The 25,752-nt window shown below is 41.9% G+C and overlaps 1 protein-coding gene across 7 annotated transcripts in view; it reads right to left on the bottom strand.

The window, feature by feature from the left end:
- Positions 1-9,203, bottom strand: part of ARHGAP12 (Rho GTPase activating protein 12) — a 92,672-nt gene extending 83,469 nt beyond the window's left edge. For all 7 annotated transcript variants that reach the window (XM_024750046.1, XM_024750048.1, XM_024750047.1 and 4 more), the window contains exons 1-2: positions 9,161-9,203; positions 6,781-7,532 (exon numbers count right to left, since the gene is read on the bottom strand). In XM_024750046.1, coding sequence (XP_024605814.1) covers positions 6,781-7,455 — 675 coding nt within the window. In that variant the 5' untranslated portion in view covers positions 7,456-7,532; positions 9,161-9,203. The remainder of the gene's footprint in view (positions 1-6,780; positions 7,533-9,160) is intronic.
- Positions 9,204-25,752: the final 16,549 nt, after the last annotated feature.

Genomic DNA, 25,752 nt, shown 5'->3' with positions numbered 1-25,752 from the left:
CACTATTGAGGAACTCTCGGAGAAGGCCAAAAACATGGGTACTTGAAGAAGTTAAAGCCTCTGTCTGGTACCTACAACTACATCAAACCTTAAACACAGTCCAATTTCTAGCCCATTGAACATAACACTGCATGCTAGAGGCCTATTTACTTCCATTCCCGTTACCCAATAAAACATGTCTGGCTCGCAACAAAAACTACGAAGCATGGCAAAAGGCAAGAAAAAAACCGTCTAAAGAGATAAGGGTAGCATCAAACTCAGATATGGCACAGATGTTGGAATTATCAGGCAGAATTTAAAATAACTACTATTAATATTTTAAGGGCTGTAAAGGAAAAAGTAGGCAACATACAAGAACAAATGAGTAATGCAAGCAGAGGGATGGAAAATCTAAGACAGAATCAAAAAGAAATGCCACAAATTAAAACACTGTAACAGAAAAGAAAAAATGCCTTTGATGTGATGATCAGTAGACTGGACACAGCTGGGAAAAAAATCAATGAGCTTGAAGATATGTCAACAGAAATTTCCCAAACTGAAAGCAGGATAAATACCAAAAACTTACACAAATACCAAAGTACAAAAAAACGCACACAAACTGCAGAAAACCAAAGATGAAGAGAAAATCTTGAAAGAAACCAGAAGCAAAAACACTGAACTAGTGAAGAACAAGAATAAGAGTTACAGCATACTTCTCACTGGAGAGCATGCAAACAAAAAAAGAGTGGGTATAATATTTCAAGTGTTGAAAGAAAAAAATCACCAACAAGCACTCTGTATCTAAAGAAATCATGCATCAAAGTGAAGCACTTTCCCGAACAAACAAAACTGAGAGAATGCAGCACTAGCAGACCTGCCTGAACAAACAAAACTGAGAGAATGCAGCACTAGCAGACCTGCCTGAACAAACAAAACTGAGAGAATGCAGCACTAGCAGACCTGCCTGAACAAACAAAACTGAGAGAATGCAGCACTAGCAGACCTGCCTGCAAGAAACGTTAATACTGTTAAGGTGGCATAACTCCCCAAATGAACCTACAGACGATCCCTGCTAGAATCCCAGCTGGCATCTCCAAACCTGCCTCTGCTCCATCTTCACACCTTCCCTCCGTGTGGTGCCCCTCTGCCTCTCTATGGACATCTGTGGTTGCATGTAGGGTCCAGGATAATGTCCTCATCTCAAAATCCTTACCTTAATCGCATCTGCAAAGACCTTCTTCCCCTCTTCAGCCTACAACAGCAAAAACATCTTGGAAAAAGAAGAAAGTAGGAGGAATCAGTCTCCTCAATTTCAAGACTATTATATAGCTAGAGTAATGAAACCTGTGTGGTATTAGAGGAGGAACATACATGTCTCTGAGTGAAACAGAAGAGATGGCCCAGAAACAGACCCATACAAGTGTGGCCAGCTGATTTTTGACAGAAGTGTAAAAGCAATTTATTGGAGGAAAGATAGCTTTTCAACAAACAGTACTGTAGTAATCAGATACCCATAGGCCAAAAAAAATGAACCCTGATTTAACCTCATACAAAAATTAAACTCAAAATGGATCACAGGGACTTCCCTGGTGGAGCAGTGGTTAAAAATCCGCCTGCCAATGCAGGGGACACGGGTTCATGCCCTGGTCCGGGAAGATCCCACATGCCGCGGAGCAACTAAGCCCGTGCACCACAACTACGGAGCCCACGTGCCACAACTACTGAAGCCTGTGCACCACAACTACCGAAGCCCGCGTGCCTAGAGCCCATGCGTCACAACAAGAGAAGCCATCGCTATGAGAAGCCTGTGTGCCGCAGCAAAGAGTAGCCCCCGCTCACCTCAACTAGAGAAAGCCCGTGCACAAAACCAAAGACCCAACACAGCTAAAAATAAATAAATTGATTTTTTTTTAAAAAATGGATCACAGATTCAAATGTAAAACTATAAACTTTTAGGGGAAAAAAAACTTGAGGCAAATATTTAGAATCTAAACCTACTGTGATGGTTAATTTTGTGTGTCAACTCAGCTGGGCCAGATATTTGGTGAAGCATTATTCTAGATGTTTCTGTGAGGGTGTTTTGGATGCAATTAACATTTAAATTGGTGGACTTTGAATAAATCAGGTTGCCCCCTGCCCCCAATAGAGTGGGTGGCCTCATCCAGTCAGTTGAAGGCCCTCAGACAACGGAAGACTGACCTCCCGTGCAAGAATAAATTCTGCCAGCAGACAAACTTCGGATCTGAACTTCAACACTGGCTCTCCCCTGGGTCTCCGGCCTACCATCCCACCCTGCAGGTGTTGGACTTGCCAACTTGTATAATCACATAAGCCAATTCCTTAAAATAAATCTCTCTCCATACACATACACAAACGCACACACACACACACCTTATTGCTTGTTTCCCTGGAGAACCCTGACTAATAGAGCTATATGGCGAGTTCTTAAGATTTGACACAAAAGCCTGATCCATAAAAGGGAAAATTAATAAATTGGACTTTATCAAAATTAAAAACCTTTGCTCTGCAAAAGACACTGTTAAGAGTACAAAAAGACATTGGGAGAAAATATTTGCAAATTATATATCTGACAAATGACTAGTATCTAGACTATATTAAAAAAAGACTCTCTAATCAGCTTGATGCTTTGTGATGACCTAGAGGGGTGGGATAGGGAGGGTGGGAGGGAGGCTCAAGAGGGAGGGGGTATGGGGATATATGTATACATATAGCTGATTCGCTTTGTTGTACAGCAGAAACTAACACACCATTGTAAATTGCAATTACACTCCAATAAAGATTTAAAAAATAAAATTAAAAAATTTTAGGGCTTCCCTGGTGGCGCTAGTGGTTGAGAACCTGCCTGCCAATGCAGGGAACACGGGTTCGAGCCCTGGTCTGGGAAGATCCCACATGCCGCGGAGCAACTGGGCCCGTGAGCCACAACTACGGAGCCTGTGCGTCTGGAGCCTGTGCTCTGCAACAAGAGAGGCAGAGACAGTGAAAGGCCCGCGCACCGCGCACCGCGATGAAGAGTGGACCCCGCTCACCGCAGCTAGAGAAAGCCCTCGCACAGAAACGACGACCCAACACTGACAAAAATAAATAAATAAATTAAAAAAAAAAAAAAAAATTTTAAAACTCTCCAAACTCAACAGTACAAAAGTCTAATTAAAAATGGGCAAAAGCCTTGAAGAGACATTTCAATGAGAAGGATCTATTGATGGCAAATAAGCACATAAAAGGTGTTCAACATCATTAGCCATTCGGGAAATGGAAATTAAAATCAGGAGCAATCCCTACACACCTATCAGAATGGCTGAAATAAAAAAAGAGACAACAGCAAATGCGGGTGAGCATGCAGAGGATCTGGACCACAAGCACTGCTGACACAGATGTAAAATGTGCAGCCGCTCCAGGAAACAGCTTGGCAGTTTCCTGAAAAATTAAACGTGCAACTGCCATATAACTGCTGCTTAATTTTCTTGAAAAGTTAAACCGCAATTATACACACGGGCATTTATGCCAAAGAAATAAAAAAGGTGCGTTCACACAAAAACCTGTGCACAAACGTTTATACGTAGCAGCTTTGTTTGCAAAAGCCAAAAACTGGAAACTCAAGACATTCTTCAATGGGTGAATTATTTTTAAGTACGGTACATCCATACCATAGAATACTAGCTAGCAACAAAAAGAACAAACCCTGATACACACAACAACCTGGATCAATCTCCAGAGAATTATGTGGAATGATAAAAGCCAATCCCGGGGACTTCCCTAGTGGTCCAGTGGTTAAGAATCCACCTTCCAACGCAGGGAACACAGGTTCAATCCCTGGCTGGGGAACTAAGATCCCACATGCTGCAGGGCAACTAAGCCCACGCGCCACAACTAATAAGCCCACGCGCCACACCTAGAGAGCCCACGCATCTCAACTACTGAGCTTGTGAGCCACAACTAGAGAGAAGCCCACATGCCGCAAAGAAGAGCCCGCACACTGCAACAAAGATCCCGCGTGCCGTAACTGAGACCTGACGCGACCAAATAAATAAATAAACAATTTTTTTTAAAAAAGCCAATCCCAAAAAGCTACATAGGCTGTGAGTCCATTTATATAACATTCCTGAAATGACAATATTATAAAAATGGAGAACAGATTAGTGGTGGCGAGCGGTTAAGCCGCATTGGGGGTGGGAGGGGAGCGGGTGTGGCCATTAAGAGGGCAACGTAAGGGGTCGTCGTGTTGATGGAAACGCCCAGCATCTCGCCTGTACCAACATCAACACCCTGACTGTGATACTACAGTCCAGTCTGGCAAGACGTTACAACGGAGGTAAATGGACAGAGGGCACAGGGGACCCCTCACTATGGTTTCCTACCACTGCTTACGGAGCTACAATCATCTCAAAATGGAAGTTTAGTTAAAGAAGACTGATCAGTACTAACATGTCAGAAGAATGAAAATCTCCTAGCAGAGACACGGCGGGGAGGGTGTAGATACTGACTGGGAAGGGGCTCGTGGCTTTACATAAGCACAAATCCATCAGGCCGTACATTTAAGATTAGTACAATCTACACACGTGATTATGTGCTATGCCTCAGTGAAAAATTATTTTAAGTTGCCCTTTGGTTATTAATCTTGCTCACTGTAACTATGATATGATTATATATAAAAGTTTTTTTAACTGTCTGTACATTTATCAACAATGAAACCATGGGCAGCTTTTAGCAGAAGCTGTTTAGGTGGGGTGGTGAAGCATATGAGACCAGGTTAAGGAATGAGCAGGAAATGAGCGAACGCAAAGAAGCAAATACGTGCAACTCTTTCCAGAAGTTGCCAGTAAAGAGTGATAAGGTGATACTCGGAAGGGAAGGTATTGCTGAAGAGCTTTACTAAAATAGGAAAACATGAGCAAATGTACATCCTGAAGGAAAAAACTTGGTAAATCATGAGGCTAAAGCCATACGAGCACACCGCTACACAGTGTTTAGCAAAAGGTTTGTGAAAAAGAGGGAAAAGCAAATATGAAGAGACCACTCATCGGCAGAAGATGCCACGCCTGCACTGCCTGTACTGGGGGGAGATCACTGATGACACCTGCAGGTTTCGTGGTGGGAATAACTGTAACAGACGACGACAACCGGAGTGACAGCTCTGTGGTGCCGAATGCGTACTGCGACAGCCAGCCCCGAGGTGACCCTTACTGTCCCGCAGCCTGACATTCACACTCTGTGCTGTAACCTCCACACAGAGCAGGGCTGAGCTGTGTGATTGCTAAGACATGACAGGGCGCAACTTCCAACATCGGGGCATAAAAGACAATGCAGCTTCCACCCTCTTCCCTCTTGGATGGCTCTGTCTAGGGGAAAGCTAGTCACAACATTCAAGCATCTGCAAAGAGGCCCAAACAGTACCACGTGAGTGACCATCCTAGAGGCAGCTGCTCCGGCCCGGCCAAGACTTCGTAAGACGCCAACCCCGTGAGAGACCCTAAGCCTTTAAAACCACCAACTAAGCTGCTTCTGAATGACTGAGCCACAGAAACTGTGACATAATAAATGTTTACTGTTTTAAGCCAGGAGATCTGGGAGTAATTTATTAAGCAGCAGTAGATACCGACTCTACTTGCTTGAGTGGCAGGCATGCTAGGTATACAGGAACCCACTCGTGATCCCCATGTCAAAAGGAGGAAACTGAGACACACAGAAGTTAAGTAACTGGCCCCAATTATCACGCCGGCAAGTGATATGGACCCGGATTCAAATCTAAGGACAGCTCGATTAACTGCTGTGCATACGTCCTCCCCAAGCAGAAGCAGTTCCCACCCCACAGTTTTCACTTCTGCCGTGAAACAGAAGACAAGACTATCTGCTAAGACAGCAGGGAAAAGCAGGTGAATCAGAGAACTGAATAAAACGGAAAAGGTCTGAAACAGCTGCCACGAAGAGCCAGGACGAGGTCTGGCTAGAGAAATCGAACAGGATTTCCGAACAGTCCAGGAGAGGTCAGGAGCCATGACCTTCCACGCAGTGAACTTAAGATGAGCACGATGAAGGGAACACAGGGCTGCTAGTGGACCTACACAGAAAGCGTAATTTCAGGTGTGAAACAGTGGTGATGGCCAGATGGAAGAGAAAACACATGTCTTTCCCAAGTCCAACTAATACATAAGGAGCCACATGCAGAAAAATTCCAGGACACACGAAAGAAATATTCTACATCAAAGTATCACGTAAGGACTGAAGAAAAGACTAAGACGAATGATGATAAACTGACAGTAACTGCCTTGATCTCAAGCATCAGAAGTTTTTCTAGAGAACCTTCCCTTTTTCCTATCTCCATTCAAAATGTCACAAGAAAAATTAAAACCTATAAAAGAAAAAGAACATACTAGTTCCATTACAATCAGACACACCTTAAGAGCAGCCTCACTGACTTAATTTGATGAATAAAACTTACAACAGAGCTTTAGGCCCAAAATTTATCAAATTCACTAATAATTAAACTTTTCTAAACACATTTCAGTTTCACGCATGTGCTTTTAAAATTACTTCACTTTACTTGACAGACTGACACAAAGGGGCTTCCCTGGTGGCGCAGTGGTTCAGAGTCCACCTGCCGATGCAGGGGACACGGGTTCGTGCCCCGGTCCGGGAAGATCCCACATGCCGCAACGGGACAGGACACAACAGTGAGAGGCCCGCGTACCGCAAAAAAAGAAAAATTTTTAAATAGTAACACCTATAATTAAACGGCTATGAAGGTGGCACAAGTGTTCCATCATCCACGTTCAGTCTTACCCTTATCTGCTCAGTGGAGCTGCTGCTAAGCTCATCACCGGACTCTGAATCGTGATGAATCCGTTCCGAGCCTTCTGCTGAATCACAAGACTGTTCCTGGGAGAAGCCAGCTTTCTCTACGTCCAAGAACTCCGGACCAGGAAAGTGACCAAATAACCGTGTCCTATTCTGGCCAGAAACTTTGGGAGAATGTGAGTCACTGTTGAACTTTCCATTATTATGGGTCAGGTCCAGGCTGAGGTTGACAGTCTGACCTGGAATATAACTGGGTCCAAAATTCTGATTGGCATCACGAATAAGACCTGTTCCTTGAACAGACGGCGATGGCTTCCCAAAACTTGAAAGCTCGGGCAATTTGTTCACATTTTCTGTTGACCTCTGAAGGTGGAGACTCTGCATCGTTTTCACAGAATGATTCGGCAGCCCCGCTGCCTGTTTCACAGGCGGCATCAGGGCTCTGCGGCCGACCTCCCTCACATACTGGGCAGGCACATAAAACGCTTTGGAGTTCTCATCCAGCTTCACCTGCCACCAGTCATCGTTGGTCTTCTTCACCAGGATATATCGCTCCCCTTGTTTTATCACGACCTTTCTGTCCTTCGCTTCGTATTCGTAATCATATTCCACTTCAATATACACCTGCCCTGGAACAATCTTCCCACCTCTGTCAGCCATTTTCTTGCCGTAATATTCACCTCTCAAAAAGGATGCTTTGCCACATTATGGCTCTGTGGCTTGTTGGATCGATACGGCTATTTTTATTTAAATGAAGGAAGAGAATGAAGAAAAAAGTTAACATAGTCTGGATTTTTAATATTCATTCACAAGCATCATAGAATGAAGAACATTACCTTCAAATCTCAAACCCAGAAATTAAACATGGGTCTAATATTGTATGTATGGTCCTGCATTACAAACGCTCTCATTCTAACTGTAATCTACATTTTTCAGTCGTTTACGACCAAAACTGAACCAATGACTGGAATGGTAAATACGCTAACCAACCAGACGTACGACTATCAAAAATAAGAGGTGAGAAGAACTTTCCTTCCTTTCATGACTACCTCAAACCTCCTTCACTTTCTTAGAAAGGCTCACTAACAATAACTAATACATATTAGGCACTTACCAAGGCCAGGCATTGCTCTAGGTTCACTGTATGCCTTATCAAAAACCCTCTTGGAAGCTGAGGCTGAATTTCAATGACCCTGAATTTCATTCACTGACCCTGTGTTCTTTATTTTCTAAAATGATCAAGTGCATTAGTGAGCTTAAAAAAAAGTTATCCAAATATATGTTTCATTTTCTAATATAAACTGATTAAAAAGCAGCATTGTTATTTTTAGGCAAAATACACACAAACAGAGAAAAGAGTCTGCTAGTTTACTTTTGTTTCCTCTTACATCCACCCCAGGATGACCACATCCTCGTTAAGCTGAATCCCACAAATCCCAGCAAATAACCAGTCTTTTTATTTGTAAATTTTACACACACACACCATGAAATGTCTACTAGAAATATCCCTAAAATGGCTTGAGAAACCTAGGATTCACTTTTACAATTCCAAATATTTTAGTACCTCATAAAACACAGCATTCAAGCTTCAGAAGGATCACAGCATCTCGATTTTGCTACAATTCAAGTCGAGCCCCAACTACTGTGGGATGAATTGTGTTCCCCAAAAAGGTATGTCTAAGTCCTAACACAGGACCTGTGAATGTGACCGTATTTGGAACTAGGGTCTTGGCAGATGCAATCAATTTGAGATGAGTTCACATTGATTAGGGTGGGCCCCAAATCCTTGGAGACAAGGAGAGGAGACACGGAGGGAATAAGACCATGTGCAGACAGAGGCAGAAATGGGGAGTGAAGCAGCTATAAGTCAAGGAATGCCAGCAACCGCCAGAAACTGGAATGGGCAAAAGGAAGGATTCTCCCCTAGAGCCTTCAATGGCAGCACAGAGGACCTCTGGCTCCAGAACAGTGAGAGAGTAAGTTTCTGTAGTTTTTAGGTCACCCAGTTGGTAGCACTCTGTTACAGCAGCCCTAGGAAAACACACTCAACCCAGCACTCCAGGATCCTCAGGCAAACCAGAGTAACTCTGACTAGTGAGATGCACCAGAAATGTGCCTACAAGGTCGCGTAGCCTCCCAATTTTCCTCAGCACCTAAGTACCCGGCACAAAACTATTTACACTATATGTGCAGTAACCACCACGCCCCTGGGGACAACATCCTCTGAAACAGACAAAGCCCAGGTGATAACTAGTTAGGCATACAATTTCAGCAACTAAAATTTACTTTCTAGACAAACTACTTGAATAATAAATTTAACATAGTAATGTTGTTTCAAAAAAAATAATAAAAATAAAAAACTTACCTTAGAAGTAGAACTAAACAGCCAGTCTTACATTTAAACCTATAGAAAAAAAGATAATAATAAAGTTCATTAACTTTAACCGGGATTACTTAAAGAAGGCTAAGAATGCAATGTTGCTCACGGTTTTAGAAGCATAACTTTTTTACAACAGCTATAAGGCACACAGTACAATTTTACATATCACGACTGCATCCAGCACCGCCCTCCAAATGAAGCACACTTTACCACTGCCCCTCCTACTTCATTTCCACTTCGTTTCAACTTCATTTTCGCCCTGTTTTTATCCTGACAGAAATATCTTTTCAAACTTCTAATAACATGAGTAACAACTTTTGTAAAATCGTTAGTAAAAAACAAACCCAGAATGTGAGACATTCTATGAGAAACACACCTGAACTCTTCAAAAACTGAATTTCATGAAAAATGAAAGAGAGAGAGAGAGATTCCTCTAGATTAAAGGCGACTGCTGACACACAACAACTGAATCCACTCAGTGTCCTAACAGGTACCTAAAACTTAACCATATCCAAAATCTCCGCCCCCTACCCCGACCCTGCCTAATCTGCCTGGTCTTTCCCCACACAGTAAACAGAAATTTTAAGCTTCAAAGCAATCAGCCTTTATTTTCACGCATTACCACAGCATTAGTCACTATGAACCTTAATCCTTTTACCTACATAAAAAGTTTTCACTACAACTTTTCAAAATTCCACATTGAAATACTTATCCTCAGGTGATGTTTTTTTCTTTTACTTTCCAGGAAGTAATAAAATAACTTACGAAACATCTCTGGAGATACTGAAACAAGTCAGGGAATACACAGAAGGCTACAGGAGCTCAGGTGTACCAGAACTGCTCAGACACTAATCCGCGGGCATGGAGCAAAGGGAAGTATGAAGAGTAAGGAGTAAACTGCATGGTTTCCTGGTAGCAGGGGAGGGGCCGTGGGGTGGAGTGCAGCACAGGTTAGCGGCATCCACGCCCGGGCCTCTCACTGCCAGGCTTTACGACCACACCTTCCCCACCGACCGCAGAGGTATGGAGGAAGAGGAACCAGGGAAAACGGGAAGCCAGTTTCACCACGCTCAACGTGGGACACCCAAACTAAAGTTCTCAGTACTGTAAAGGAAATGAGAAGTGGGAGGACAAGAAAGACGGAGAAGCAGTCAAAAGACATCCAGATAGAACAGGCAGTTGATACAAGGCAGATGACATGAGCAAGAGTGAGCACAGGGGTAACAGGACCTGAGAACAGGTTTCTAGTTAATACGGGGATACGGGTGGGAAACGAACTGGGAAACCCGAGACAACTGAAATAATAAACTTCTAGAAAGTCACGTAGCAGGAATTATGTATCACAATCCAAGGTCTAGGAAAAGTTAGATAAAATAAATAAGAAGAGAAAAGCCCTATTATAAACTACAGATTCAAATAAAATTAAAATAATTGTGGGGTAGCTCTAAAAACTTGGATCTAAGGGAAATTTATCTGCATATATGTGAATAACATCTGCTGCCTATTTTTATTTAAAAACATAAGCAGCATTAAAACAAATGTTTGCGGTTTTAATTTTGGTTTGTTTCTTCGTCTATTCCCCAAACTGTGGATTCTTTTTTTTTTTAAGTTTTTTATTGAAGTATACTTGTTTTACAATATCACGTAAGTTTCAGGTATACAGCACAGCACAGCACTTCAGTTATAGATACATTCTTTTTCAGATTCTTTTCCCTTATAGGTTATTATATAATATTGAGTATAGTTCCCTGTACTATACAATAGGTCCTTGTTGACTATCTTTTTTTTATTAAGAGTGATCATCTTTTATTTTTAATTTTTATTTTATTTTGTTTATTTATTTTTTGGCTGTGTTGGGTCTTCCATTGCTGTGCACGGGCTTTCTCTAGTTGCAGTGAGCGGGGGCTACTCTTTGTTGCGGTGTGCAGGCTTCTCACTGTGGTGGCTTCTCCTGCTGCGGAGCACGGGCTCTAGGCGCACGGGCTCAGTAGTTGTGGCACGCGGGCTCAGCAATTGTGGCTCGCGGGCTCTAGAGTGCGGGCTCAGTAGTTGTGGCACACAAGCTTAGTTGCTCCACGGCATGTGGGATCTTTCCAGACCAGGGCTTGAACCCGTGTTCCCTGCACTGGCAGGCAGATTCCTAACCAGTGCGCCACCAAAGAAGTCCCTTGATTTTCTATTTTATACAGACTAGCCTGTGTATGTTAATCCCAAACTCCTAATTTATCCCTCCCCGCACTGTGTATTCTTCTCTTTAGATTAGGTTGAGCACTGTTTATCCTGCTACCTTAACCTCTCAAGTATTTCAATTAGAATCTTGTTCAACTACAACGCCCTCTGAGCAAAACACTCCTCCAACTGAAATATATTCTATACTTATCACCACACTCCTCCACCCTTTTTCATCACACACACACAACTACTAAGTACCCAACCACCAGGATAGAGTTTTTGCACATCCACTATTCGGTAACAACCACTGCTTTTCTTTGAGGCGTGAAAAGCCTCTTACCAGTGGTCCTCTTCCTCAAGTTTCAACAAGAACAGACACACAACTTTTTACAACTTTTACTTCTTCCCCACCCCCCACCAAAGTCAGATTCATTTCTACCAGGCTATTTTAAAATCGAATGGCCTCCTCCTTTCTGTCTACCAATTTTTCTCATTTTCTTTCCTAGCACAAATTACACAGCCAGCAAATGTTATCTTCCTCCCCTAAGACATCTGCTTTAATCAACTACATCTCACAGCATGAGATCCTTACCAGGTACATCAAAAAGTAAACAAGTAAACAAAGTCTTAAGAGGACTGGGATAACTGTATCCATAATTAATGACCTTACAATTTAAGTCTGATACATACATGTACAACATATTTAGCAATTCTAACACCATGAACAACAAAATGCTAATATAGCCTCACACACATATTAACCCACTTAAAAATACCACAGTTTAAGCACCGATTCTTGACACTAAGTCCTCCAGTAGCTTTAAAAGTACTTGTTTAAAATTAACACTCCCTAAACAACCCTCTACTAAAGAAATCAATTAAACTTAGTGAGCACAACAAAAAAGTTAAAAACAACTCCAGCATAAGTTCCACAATAAGAAATTATTCCACCAAATAATTTTGTAGATTGTACACTTAACAAGAAATCACAGGCCATGATAGGGCACCTAAGGTTTTTTTCTTAATGCATGATCCCTGTTTTCTAAGAATAAAAACATATAGAATATAAGATATATATTTAGGCCTAAAGAACAGAAGCAAAGTATACTCATTGCTATTATAAACTATTCTGGTCATAAAGAAATAGCAAAAATAGGAACACCAGAAAGGAGACAGGAAATAATCAGGTAACTGGAAAGCAGTAGAAAACTCAGCCAAGCATAAACTGGTAAAGGAAATTCAAACCCAGATTGAAATATGAAACAAAAATGAGAAAACAACAAAAGAAGTACTTGGGAGAGCAAGCAGATTTTAATAAAAATGATATTTGCAGGCTTCCCTGGTGGCACAGTGGTTGGGAGTCTGCGTGCCGATGCAGGGGACACGGGTTTGTGCCCCGGTCCGGGAAGATCCCACATGCCGTGGAGCGGCTGGTTCCGTGAGCCATGGCCGCTGAGGCTGCGCGTCTGGAGCCTGTGCTCCACAACGGGAGAGGCCACAACAGTGAGAGGCCCACATACAGGAAAAAATATATATATATATATTTGCACTGAGTATTTCAGAAAGATTTGTGCCATCAAGTCTTTCTTAGAAATAAGGTAGGTACTTCCCTAGTGGCGCAGTGGTTAAGAATCTGCCTGCTAATGCAGGGGACATGGGTTTGTGCCCCGGTCCAGGAAGATGCCACATGCCACAGAGCAACTAAGCCCATGAGCCATGACTGCTGAGCCTGTGCTCTAGAGCCCGTGAGCCACAACTACAGAGCCCACGTGCCACAACTACTGAACCCACGTGCCACAACTACTGACCTGCGCTCTAGAGCCCATGCTTTGCAACAAGAGAAGCCACTGCAATGAGAAGCCCGCGCACCGCAACAAAGAGTAGCCCCTGCTCGCCCCAACTAGAGAAAGCCCACGCGTGGCAACGAAGACTCTACATAGCCAAAAATTAATTAATTAATTTTTTTAAAAAAGAAAGAAATGAGGTGGATGTAAGAAATTTTTCTTGGATTGTTACAATAGTGAAGAAAATATTCCAATTTAAAAAGGAAGAACTATAACCTTGGGTTTGACAATTAGTCTTTAGATATACCACTAAATGCATAATCCATGAAAGAAAAAATTAAATAGGACTTTATTAAAATTAAAAACTTCTGCTCTGTGAAAGATAATGCTGGGAGAATGAAACCACAGACAAGGAGAAAACATTTGTAAAATACATATCTGATGAAAGACTTTTATCCAAAATATACAAAGAACTCTTAAAACGCAAAAGAACCAAATTCTTTTTTTTTTTTTTTTTTTTTTTTTTTTTTTTTCAAAGAACTCTTAAAACGCAAAAGAACCAAATTCTTTTTTTTTTTTTTTTTTTTTTGGTTTTTTGCGGTACGCGGGCCTCTCACTGTTGTGGCCTCTCCCGTTGCGGAGTACAGGCTACGGACGCGCAGGCTCAGCGGCCGTGGCTCACGGGCCCAGCCGCTCCGCGACATGTGGGATCTTCCCGGACCGGGGCACAAACCCATGTCCCCTGCATCGGCAGGCGGACTCTCAACCACTGCGCCACGAGGGAAGCCCCAGAACCAAATTCTTTAATCGAAAATTATCTGAAAAGAGACATCATGAAAGAATATATGCAGGTGACAAATGAGCACATAAAAAAATGCTCAACATTGTCATTAGGGAATTGCAAATTAAAACAATGAGATACCACTGTACAACTCTTAGAATGTCTAAAATCCAAAAAAAACGACACCACCAAATGCTGATGAGGGTATACAGCAACAGGAGCTTTCATTCACTGCTGATGGGGATGCAAAATGGTTCAGCCACTTTGGAAGACAGTTTAACAGTTTCTATTGATACAAAGCTAAATGTTGTCTTAACCATACAATCTAGCAATCACACCCCTAGGTATTTACCCAAGTGAGTTGAAATCGTATTTCCACAAAAAGTCCTGCATGCAAATGTTCAGAGAAGCTTTATAACTGCACAAAACTGGAAGCAACCAAGATGTCCTTCAGTAGGAGAAAGGATAAACTGCGAGACAGCCAGACTTACAATACTATTCAGTGATAAAAAGAAAAGAGCTATCGAGCTACGAAAAGACAGAAATAAATCTTAGATATATTTTGCTAAGTGAAAGAAAAAAACATAGCCTGAAAAAGCCACATACGGAATGATTATATTATATGACATTCTGGAAAAGTCACAACCATAGAGACAGTGATTGCTGGGGTTAGGACAAAGTGGGGGGGGGGGATTCCATAGATGAAGCACAGGGGATTCTTTTAGGTCAATGAACTATTCTGTATGATACTGTAATGGTGGACACATGACATTATGCCCTTGTCAAAACCCATTAATCTTTACAACACAAGCATGAAGTTCAATGTTTGCAAATTCTAAACAATCATTTAGGAGGTCGGGGGAATCCCAGGATGGAAAGCAGATGTGACAAGATAGTCTAACGGTATTACACATACATGGAACAACCTCACCGAATGGAGAGGGGATGGAGGGAGAGGCTAACCTCACTCATTCTGGAAATAAGTGAGGTTTATAAGAACACAGATAAAGGAACTGCACAAAAGTACCGTGTTCTAACACGTAAAAAACATTCCCCATGGGGTATGAATTAAAAATTCTGATACTGCTATACATGTACACACACTGGACTTGAATAATTAAGTACACAGAATGCAGATGTGGGCACCAAGTTTCCCAATGTTGGGATACGAATTTATAGACATACAAGGGAGAAGGCTAGAATGGTCCTGGGGTAACACATTAGACTTGGAGACAGAAATATGAACTCACTTTTAGCTTACCACAGATACAGATGATTACATAAAGAAGTATTACAGGTATATGTCTATACATTGCTTAGTATACCATACACAGATCCTTGCTGTCAGTAAAAATGACACCTTGGCAGCAACAAGCACACCTAGCACCCAGATTTGGTTTCTAATACCATTCTCCAAATGAAGGAACCGAGGCTCTTTGGCGAAATGACTGATTCAAGGGCTGGGGCAGGAAATATACAAGGTGAGCCTGGAGCCTGTAGTGACACATTCTACCCACCTGGTTTTTACCAACTTGATTTAAATGCTTCGTATCATTAGACAACTGTCTTCTTAAACAGTAACTCAAATTAAAAGTGGTATCATGCATATTTGATATTCCTATTAACATATCTTACATTATGCTGTCCCACCTTTAAATAAGTTAAACAAAATTACATTTCTTTTGTTCTTTACTTTTACACACTGCTTTTCTCATCAAAATACAAATCACAATTATTTAAGAGGTATTAGGAGTTCTCCACTATCACTGGTTGTTACAGCTTCAAAATCATTCTAAAATGATCTCTTCTTATACATGGAAATGTAACTACTGACCCAACTGACATAGGGTAGAAAGTGAGGAAAGTACTGTATTCCAAAAAATTTCACAAACTCAGTCCTTTAGGAAAACAGCCCTGATCAAGCCCTTCAGACCAAAAACTATTAAAATGGCTTTTAAACCCCTCGGATTCACTTGCACACACTAAGACTTTTTTTTTTTTTACATCTTTATTGGGGTATAATTGCCTTACAATGGTGTGTTAGTTTCTGCTTCATAACAAAGTGAATCAGTTATACATATACATATGTTCCCATATCTCTTCCCTCTTGCGTCTCCCTCCCTCCCACCCTCCCTATCCCACCCCTCCAGGCGGTCACAAAGCACCGAGCTGATCTCCCTGTGCTATGTGATGATGCAGGATACCAAGAAGATAGCCTAAAGGTAAAAAACACATAATCAGTAAAAAGTCTAAGGAACAAAAAGAACTTTTTCTTGAACCAATAGGTTAAACTGCCCTTTCCTTCATATGCTGCGTCATCAAAAGCCACCTATACCAACAACAGCTCCACATCAACCTCTAAAACCAGCCTTCTACGATCTTCACTTAGCCTCTACATTCTTCAGCTCTTTACTTCCTGCTACATGCACTCTAGTCAATGGAGTCTTCCTCCTATATCCTCATCACCTGAGTCCCACATTTTAATTTCTCACTAAGAACTTCCTAAAATAATCAGCTAAGGGAGTTCCTTGGTGATCTAGTGGTTAGGATTGCCAGCTTTCACTGCCGTGGCCCGGGTTCAGTCCCTGGTCAGGGAACTGAGATCCCGCAAGCTGTGTGGCCTGGCCAAAAAAATAACTAAAATAAAATAATCAGTTAAAAAAAAACCCAGAAGAAAGAAATCGAGATTTTTACAGTTCACACAATTTTCCTCTTGCCTCTGTGGCATCTCGCCCACCCTACCTGTTGTAACAACCCCATGCCCAGGGTCTCAGTCCACATCATTATACAAGTTGTTATGTATTAAGGAGAAAATCATAATCTTGGTCTTTAAGCGGTTTAATAGGATTTCCAATCCTCTAAAAATTCACTTTAGAAGAAAAACTCCATTTACTTCACAACTCCACTGGCTACCCAAGCATTAACCACCAGCCCAACCCATTCAGATATTCCTCTGAAACTACACATGCTACCGTCTTAATCTCGGAGATGACTATTTACATTCAACCACTTTCAAATGTTTACCTAATCCCATGCTTTAAAAAAAAGATACAGTCCACAAAACGAAGACAAATACAGCTACAAGTACAGTGATCATTATGGTCTGGTCACTGCAAAGTTCTAGTCAGACACCAGCAACTTACTTAAAAAAAGAAATAAGTACTCATTATAATGCTTAAATTATGCCAATCTACTTCAAATTAAATTGTGATAAGGACAGTCAGGTAGGCAAAGGACTTGAATAGATGTTTTTCCAAGGAAGATACACAAATGGCCAATAAGCAAATCAAAACCACAATGATAGGGCCTTCCTTGGTGGCCCAGGGGTTAAGAATCCGCCTGCCAATGCAGGGGACAGGGGTTCGAGCCCTAGTCCGGGGAAGATCCCACATGCTGCGGAGCAACTAAGCCCGTGTGCCACAACCACTGAGCCTGCGCTCTAGAGCCCAGGAGCCACAACTACTGAGCCCGCGTGCCACAACTACTGAGCCCGCACGCCTAGAGCCTGTGCTCCGCAACAAGAGAAGCCACTGCAATGAGAAGCCCATGCACCAAAACGAAGACCCAGCACAGCCAAAAATAAATTTAAAAATAAAGAAAGTATCCATTTGCCAATGCAGGGGACACAGGCTCGAGCCCTGGTCCAGGAAGACCCCACATGCCTCGGAGCAACTAAGTCCATGCACCACAACTACTGAGCCTGTGCTCTAGAGCCCACGAGCCACAACTACTGAGCCCACGTGCCACTACTGAAGCCTGCACACCTAGAGCCCGTGCTCCACAACAAGAGAAGCCACCGCAATGAGAAGCCCACTCACTGCAACGAAGAGTAGCCCCCACTCGCCGCAACTAGAGAAAGCCCACACACAGCAACGAAGACCCAAAGCAGCCAAAAATAAAATAAATGTATAAAAACAAAACAAAAAAACACAATGATACACCACTCCATACCCATTAGGGTGGCTACTGTAAAAATAACAACAGAAATAACAAGTGTTGGTGAGAATGTGGAGAAACTGGAATTCTTATGCATTGCTGGTAGAAATGTAAAGTGGAGAATGCAGTTTAAATCACCTTATACCTGTCTATCCCAAAACCATAAAAATCACTAAAATCCTCATATAGCTTTTACAGATTCTCTTTCAAAGTAAATACTAAAAGGCAAATAAACATTCAACCTTTTAGAAGACTGAAAAGTAGCACTTCTGTAGCACACAGACAATGATGAACTACTACTGCTACCAATCCCCTAGAGGTTTCTGTCCTCTACTGGGGGAAAAAAAAAAAACCCACAAAATTCCATGATTATTCATCTTTATTACATTTAAATTATTTTACAAACCATTAAATATCCTATAATGCAAACTAAAATCAAAACAAGATATCACTATCCACCAACTATAATAAAGTTATTTTTAAAAAACAAAGACAATATCAAGTGCTGACCAGGATACCAACAACTGGACACACATCCAGTGCTAGTGGGAACACTAAATGGTATAGGCAGGCAGTTCAGTTTCTTATAAACATACATTTTCTCTCTTTCTCTCTCTTTTTTTTTTCTTTATTTTTGGCCGCGCTGTGTGGCATGTGGGATCTTCAATTCCCGGACCAGGGATCGAACCCGTGCCCCCTGCATTGGGAGCATGGAGTCTTAACCACTGGACCACCAGGGAAGCCCTAAGCATACATTTTTTGTTGATTATATTCTGGACCATGAAACAAATCTCAATAAATCTAAAAAGACTGAAATAATATGAAGAATGTTCTCTGACAATTGAATTACATTACAAATTAATAAAAAGATATATTAAAACCCACAAATTTGCTGTTAGAATTTAAACAACATACTTCTAAATACCTCAGAGGTCAAAGAAGAAATCAAACAGGAAGTCTGAACCGGATGAAAATGAAAAGGTCACAGCTCAAAATTTGTGGGATGCAGCTATAGTAGTGCTTAGAGAAAATTTATATACTAAATGCCCATAATTAGAAAAGAAAAAGGTCTCAAATCAGTGATGTAAACTTGCACTCTAAGAAACTAGATAAAGAGCAAATTAAACCCAAAGCAAGCAGAAGAAAGGACATGATAAAGGTCAGAGCAGAAAGCTGTAAAAGACAGAAAAATGTTAGAGGGAATCAATGAAACCAGAAGGTAGTTCTTCAAAAGGATCAGTAACACTGACAATCCTCTGCCAAACTGATCAGGAACTGAAGAGAAGAAACACAAATTACCAGTATCGGGAATGAGACAGGAGATATAACCACATATCCTAAAGACACTGAAAGGAAGATAAGAGAATATTATGAACAGCTTTATGCTGATAACTTCAACAACTTAGTGAACCAGATAAATTCCTTTGGCAAATTACCAAAGCTTGCTTAAGAAGAAACAGATAACCTAAATAGTCCTGTATTTATTAAATAAATTGAATCTGTCTTTAAAAATCTTCCCACGAAGAAAACTCCTGGCCAAGATGGCTCCACTGGTGAATTTTACAAAATGTAAGGAAGATAATACCAATTCTACACAAACCTCTTAAAGAAAATTGAAACAGAGGAAAAACATCCCAACTCATTCTATGAAGTCAGCATTCTCCTCATACCAAAACCAGACAAAGACGTTATAAAAAAGAAAAACTACAGACCAGTATCCCTCATGAAAATAGACACAAATGTCTCAGACACAAACTTATCTCCAACAAAGAACTCATACCTAGAATATAAATAACTGTACAAGCCATTAAGAAGACAAATGACCCAATTAAAAAAGGGCAAAAGATAGGAACAGACAAGAGTTCATAGCCAATGAAGATCTATAGATGGTAAATAAGCCCATGAAAAGATGCTCAACATCTTTAGTCGTTAGGGAAATGCAAATTAAAAACACAAAGAAATAACATCACATGTCTACTAGAATGACTAAAATTAAAAGACTGACGATACCAGTATTTCTGAGAATGTGGAGCAACCAGAACTCTCAAATGCTGCTGGTGGGGATGTAAAATGGTACAACCACTTTGGGAAAAGTTGGAGAGATTCTTAAAAGCTTGAAATATACATCTACCATATGACCCAGGATTCTACTCCTAGGTAGTCACCAAAGAAAATGAAAACACATGTCCACACAAAGACCTGTATGTGAATGTTCAGTGGCTTTATCTGTAATAGTCCCTAATTGGAAACAACCCAATGTCCACCAACAGGCGACCGGATAAACTAATTGTGTAATATCCACACAATAGGATATCACTCAGCAATAAAAGGAACAAACTACTGATACACACAACAAACTGGATGAATCTCAAAATAATTTTGCTGAGTGGAAGTAAGTCAGAAAGAGAAAAACAAATACCGTATGCTAACACATATATATGGAATTTAAAAAAAGAAAAAAATGGTTATGAAGAACCTAGGGGCAGGACAGGAATAGAGACGCAGATGTAGAAGATGGACTTGACATGGGGAGGGGGAAGGGTGAGCTGGGACGAAGTGAGAGAGTGGCATGGACATATATACACTACCAAATATAAAACAGATAGCTAGCGGGAGGCAGCCGCATAGCACAGGGAGATCAGCTCAGTGCTCTGTGACCACCTAGAGGGGTGCGATAGGCAGGGTGGGAGGGAGATGCAAGAGGGAGGAGATATGGGGATACATGTATAGCTGATTCACTTTGTTATAAGCTAACACACCATTGTAAAGCAATTATACTCCAATAAGGATGTTAAAAAAAAAAAAAATTTGCTGAGTGAAAAAAATCCAGACAAGAAAGAGTGCATACTGTACGATTCCATCTACATAAAATCCTAGAAAATGCAAAGTAATACAGAGTGCCAGAAAGCAGATCAATAGTTACCAGGGAACGAGGGCAACAAATTACCTTTGGGCTCAAGGAAATGGGGAGGTGGGTGATGGATATGCTTGTTATCCTGATAGCGGTGATGATTTTAGAGGCATAGCTATTCATATGTCCAAACTCATCAAACTACACACTTAAAATATGTCCAGTTTATTTTACAGCAATTATACCTCAATAAAGCTGTTAAGACAAAACCTTACAATGCAATGGCTTTATGCAGGGGACACGAGTTCGAGCCCCGGTCGGGGAAGATCCCACATGCCACAGAGCAACTTTATATATATTTAGAACGGCTTTACATACATATAAAGGATATTTTGTAGGGTAAGGATACCAGCAACAGGAATTCTCATTCACTGCTGGTGGTAATGCAGAGTGGCACAGCTACTTTGGAAAGGATTTGGGCAGTTTCTTATAAAGTTAAACATACGTTTAACATACGATCTCGCAATTCCTCTTCTAAGTATTTACCCAAGAAAAATGAAACCATAAATCCCTGAAAAGGCCTTACATGAACATCCATAACAGCTTTATTCATAACAGCCAGAAATTGGAAATGACCCAGAGGCCTATCAACTGGTAAATGCCTAAACTAACTGTGATACACTCATCTGTAAAACAGGAAGCAATACAAACTTCAGAAGATCCCTGTGAAAATGGGTAGAGAAAACATGAAAAAGTACTTAGTAAATTATAAAGCGTGATAAAAAGCATCACACTAATCACAGTTTACTCAAGGAAGCCAAATGGAGACAAAAGCATATGTACATACAGCATGTAGCCTTTCACGTCTGGCTTGCTTCACCTAGAACAATGCTTCTGAGATTCATTCATGTCTTTGTATGTATCTGCAGCTCACCCCATTTTATCGTTGAGTGTTTTATTTTATTGTATGTAGATTTTAACTCAAAACTGATTTTTTTTAACAAACCAGTAATATACAGCAAAATACAGGTAATTTTCAACTAACTTTAAAGATACCACTCTAACTTGTAAATGTATTCTGAATTCTCCTGCGGTAAAGGAACAGAGAACTCAGGGTGGGAGGACTGAAATTTAAATCAGGATTTGCCATGCATTAGCTAGCTCTCAGGCCCTCAGCACCTGAACGATCTGTAAAACAAAAGAAACACCACAAACCTCAAAAGATCCTTGTGAAAATGGAAAGACAAGAAAGTACTCTGTAAACTACAAGGCATGATACAGAACATCCACATTAATCAGTGCTTACTCAAAGAAGCAAAACTTGTAGAGAAGGAAAACACTCACAAATGAACTGATTGCTCTTAAATTAGTCCCTCCTCAAACGTCCCTGCTTCTGCCTCTTGCTACCTAAGACAAGTCACCTAACCTCTCTGAGCCTTGGTATTTTTTCCATTTGTGAAAAGGAGCTAACTAATGGTACATATCACATATTGGGAGAGTTAAATGAGTAAATATGTGTAAAGTACTTGGTATAATCCCTAGCACATGCTAAGTGTTTTATAAGTTTTAGCTCTTATTACAAAAATACTATTATCGGGAATTCCCTGGAGGTCTGGTGGTTAGGACTCTGAGCTTCCACTGCAGGGGGCCTAGGTTCGATCCCTGATCAGGGAACTAGGACCCCCGAAGCCATGAGGCGTAGCGCCCCCCCAAAAAAAACCATTATTACCCTATGAGACCTAACAGTAGCCTCCATCCTGCCCACCCAAGCTGCAATAGTGCAGGTCATATTAGCGATCTAGATCACTGCTTCTCACTTTTAGTGAAAGACATCATCACCTGGAGAGCTTCTTTAAAAAAAAAAAAACAAACATTCTTTTAGATGAGCTTTAGATTTACAGAATTACTGCAAAGACAGTAGAGTTCCCATATACACTGTACACAGTTTCCCCTACTACAAACATCTTACATTAGTATGGTACATTCGTCATATTCAATGAACAAATACTGATACCTAATGATGTCCGTATTCCTTAGTTTTTCGCCAATGAACTTCTTCTGTTCTGGGATCCCATCCAAAACATCACATATACATTTCGTAGTCATATGCTGCAAGTTACTGAGACTCCAGGTATTGTAAGGAGAGTCGGTTTGTGGGGGGCCCTAAAATGTCCATTTCTAACACGTTCCCAAGGGCTGCTGACAGGGCCAACGTGAACACACACTGAGAACAGCACTGATCTGGATTCTAGACTCCAGGACCACGCTGCTCAACACAGCAGGCAAACGTGGTTCCCGAGCATGTGAAGTACGGCTAATCTAAACTGAGACGTGTGGAAGTGTCAAATACATGTGGGGTTCTGAAGATGTCATGTAGGCAAAAATGATAATAAAATTTATTTCATGGTTTCTTTTTAACTTTACCTATCGTGTGAGTACTAAAAACCTGAGAATTACACAGGTGACTGGCATCACATTTCTACTGGACAGTAGCAGTCTGAAGTCCGGGCAGCATCGGTATCATGGGGGCTTGTTAGAAGCTCAGGTAATTCCCATGCACAAAGAAATCTGAGAAGGAACAGATTATCAACAGGGGAAGGGTGCTTAGAGACATCAGTGTCTGGCAGTTCAGTTCAAATGAAAAGCTGCTCAACTGCAAACTGGAACTGCAAAATACTAAGTCAATATAGTAAGAAAATGGCTGAGTCACGCAGAGCCATCCACAGATGAGGGTGTGGCACAATCAGAACAGGTAACAACTGAGGAAAAGAAAACACAAAGACAGTGGCCCGGCGGGTTCCTCAAAAGAGAATCATTTGAAAAGCATGATTTGAAGCACAATGATGCTATGTGGTACCATCCTGCCTTTTCACATCTGATTCATTCTACAAAGCAGTGCGTATTTGCAATTACGACTAAAATTGTTAAATATAAGATAAAGTAAACGTCTAATTTCACTCTTCTCTCCCACTAGTATAAAACTGTACTGCCCATTTTAGGCAGATTTACCTTTAGCTGCTTTTTCCTAGTACCAATTTTCTCAGATAAGCAAAAACCAGTACTACCACTTAGTAATTTTACACATCACCACATTCACTGTTTGAATTAATTTAAACTGTTTATTACCCTTTTGTGCTCAGAAATGTCAACTGCATTACTTAAAGAACTTACATTCGTAAAACCCATTTTCTGTCAACCTATTAAAAAAACCACTCAGCAGATACTTTCTAATTAATGAAAGAAAAGCCAAATGACTGACTACAAATAACACGCTGCTTTTCCACAGTATTTACATATTTTCACTTGTGCCTCACAACTAGTGCAGTAATTTGAAAAATCTAAAGGTATGTAAAATATTGACTATATATGGACAACTATTCTATAGAGGGCATCATATTAAGAATCAATGAAGGACTTCCCTGGTGGTGCAGGGGTTAAGAATACGCCTGCCAATGCAGGGGACACGGGTTCGAGCCCTGGTCCGGGAAGATCCCACATGCCGCAGAGCAACTAAGCCCGTGCGCCACAACTACTGAGCCTGCGCTCCAGAGGCCGCGAGCCACAACTACTGAGCCCGCGTGCTGCAACTACTGAAACCCACGCGCCTAGAGCCCGTGCTCCGCAACGAGAAGCCACTGCAACGAGAAGCCCACACACCGCAACGAGAAGCCCACACACCGCAACGAAGAGCAGCCCCCGCTCGCCGCAACTAGAGAAAGCCCGCGCGCAGCAATGAAGACCCAACCCAGCCAAAAATAAATAAATTAATTTTTAAAAAAGAATCAATGAGTTAGCAATCTTCTCCAACGTCTGTCGTTGATCAAGTATAAATAGAAACCTATCAGCCAGTACTGCGGCATGCGCACGTTATCTGGTACATTAGACTGTATTTAACTCATTTTTCCCCAGAGAGCCTCCCCAGAGCAGCAGAGCTACTACCTGCAACCACGGGTCACACCTACATGCCCAGCTTCTCTGGCTCTTCGGGGTGCCCCACTCAGGGTCAAGTCTTCAGAGCCCGGCTCACTACTCTGGGCTCCCAAATCCCTGCTGTGAAACATTTCCAAGGCATTTTTAAAAACAGAGATAAAAAGAAAGAGAAAATACTGGAGCCAGCAGCCAGACTGTCTACTGGGACCAAAAGATAGACAAAGATGCCCCATCCTGTAACGCACCCTCCTGCGGATCAGGAAAGAACACTGGATATGGACCAACATACACCTCCAGGCCTCCGTTTCCCAGCGTTTAAGTGGGAAAGAGGCGTGGCTAGGAACTGGACACTTGTTTTAACCACCTTTCACTGTAACATTCAAGAGTCTTTGAAGGTCTCGCCTTCAGACGCAGGGGGCAGAATCTGAACCCGAGCGACTCCTCATTCAAAGCTCGTTCCTCTCCACGTCACCTCCCCTTAGGAGCATCTGCGTAACTGCTCAATAAAGTCTACCTCATCGCGTCATGATTAACCATAGGGCAGCAGGAGTGTTAACTGGCTCTACCGACCACACACACTCTACTTGGAAAGACATCAGAACTTTCATAAAGCCACGCTCTGAACATTTTTGTTTTCGCCTTCTTAAGTGCATTGAAAACTGCGGCTGCAGTCAGAAGGAAAACACCACACGCCTCGAGAACGCCAGGAGGCCGTGCCCTTCTCAGGGCTGATGACCCTGTGGCCTTTTCGTCTCAAAGGGTCTTCGGGACCTTCAGCCGCAACACGTCAAAGACAGTCATGCTTATAAGACAACCCACCACCCCCGAGGACAGTGCACAGCATTCTTTAAACTCAAGGACCCGGAGGAGATTCCTCGCAGAAGGGCTGGAAAGGAGCAAGAGCCCACCGAGCAGGGGCGGGGCACCTCTGAGGGCTGCAAGGCCCCGCGTGCCCAGTGCTGAGGTCAACAGCCCTCGAGGGGAGGCCCTGGCGGAGGGAGGTTGCAGCCCCGGCAGCGCTGGCGGAGCGGGCACGGCGTCGGCGGGGGGCCAGGAAGGAGGGAGGCACCGCCGGCCTTTTACACACGCACAAGCACACACACACACACACACACACACACAC

The sequence above is a fragment of the Neophocaena asiaeorientalis genome, unplaced genomic scaffold, assembly GCF_003031525.2.
Source record: "Neophocaena asiaeorientalis asiaeorientalis breed wild unplaced genomic scaffold, Neophocaena_asiaeorientalis_V1.1 scaffold4, whole genome shotgun sequence".
In the NCBI taxonomy this organism is placed as follows: domain Eukaryota; kingdom Metazoa; phylum Chordata; class Mammalia; order Artiodactyla; family Phocoenidae; genus Neophocaena; species Neophocaena asiaeorientalis.
This window is presented reverse-complemented; position numbering and strand designations above follow the sequence as displayed.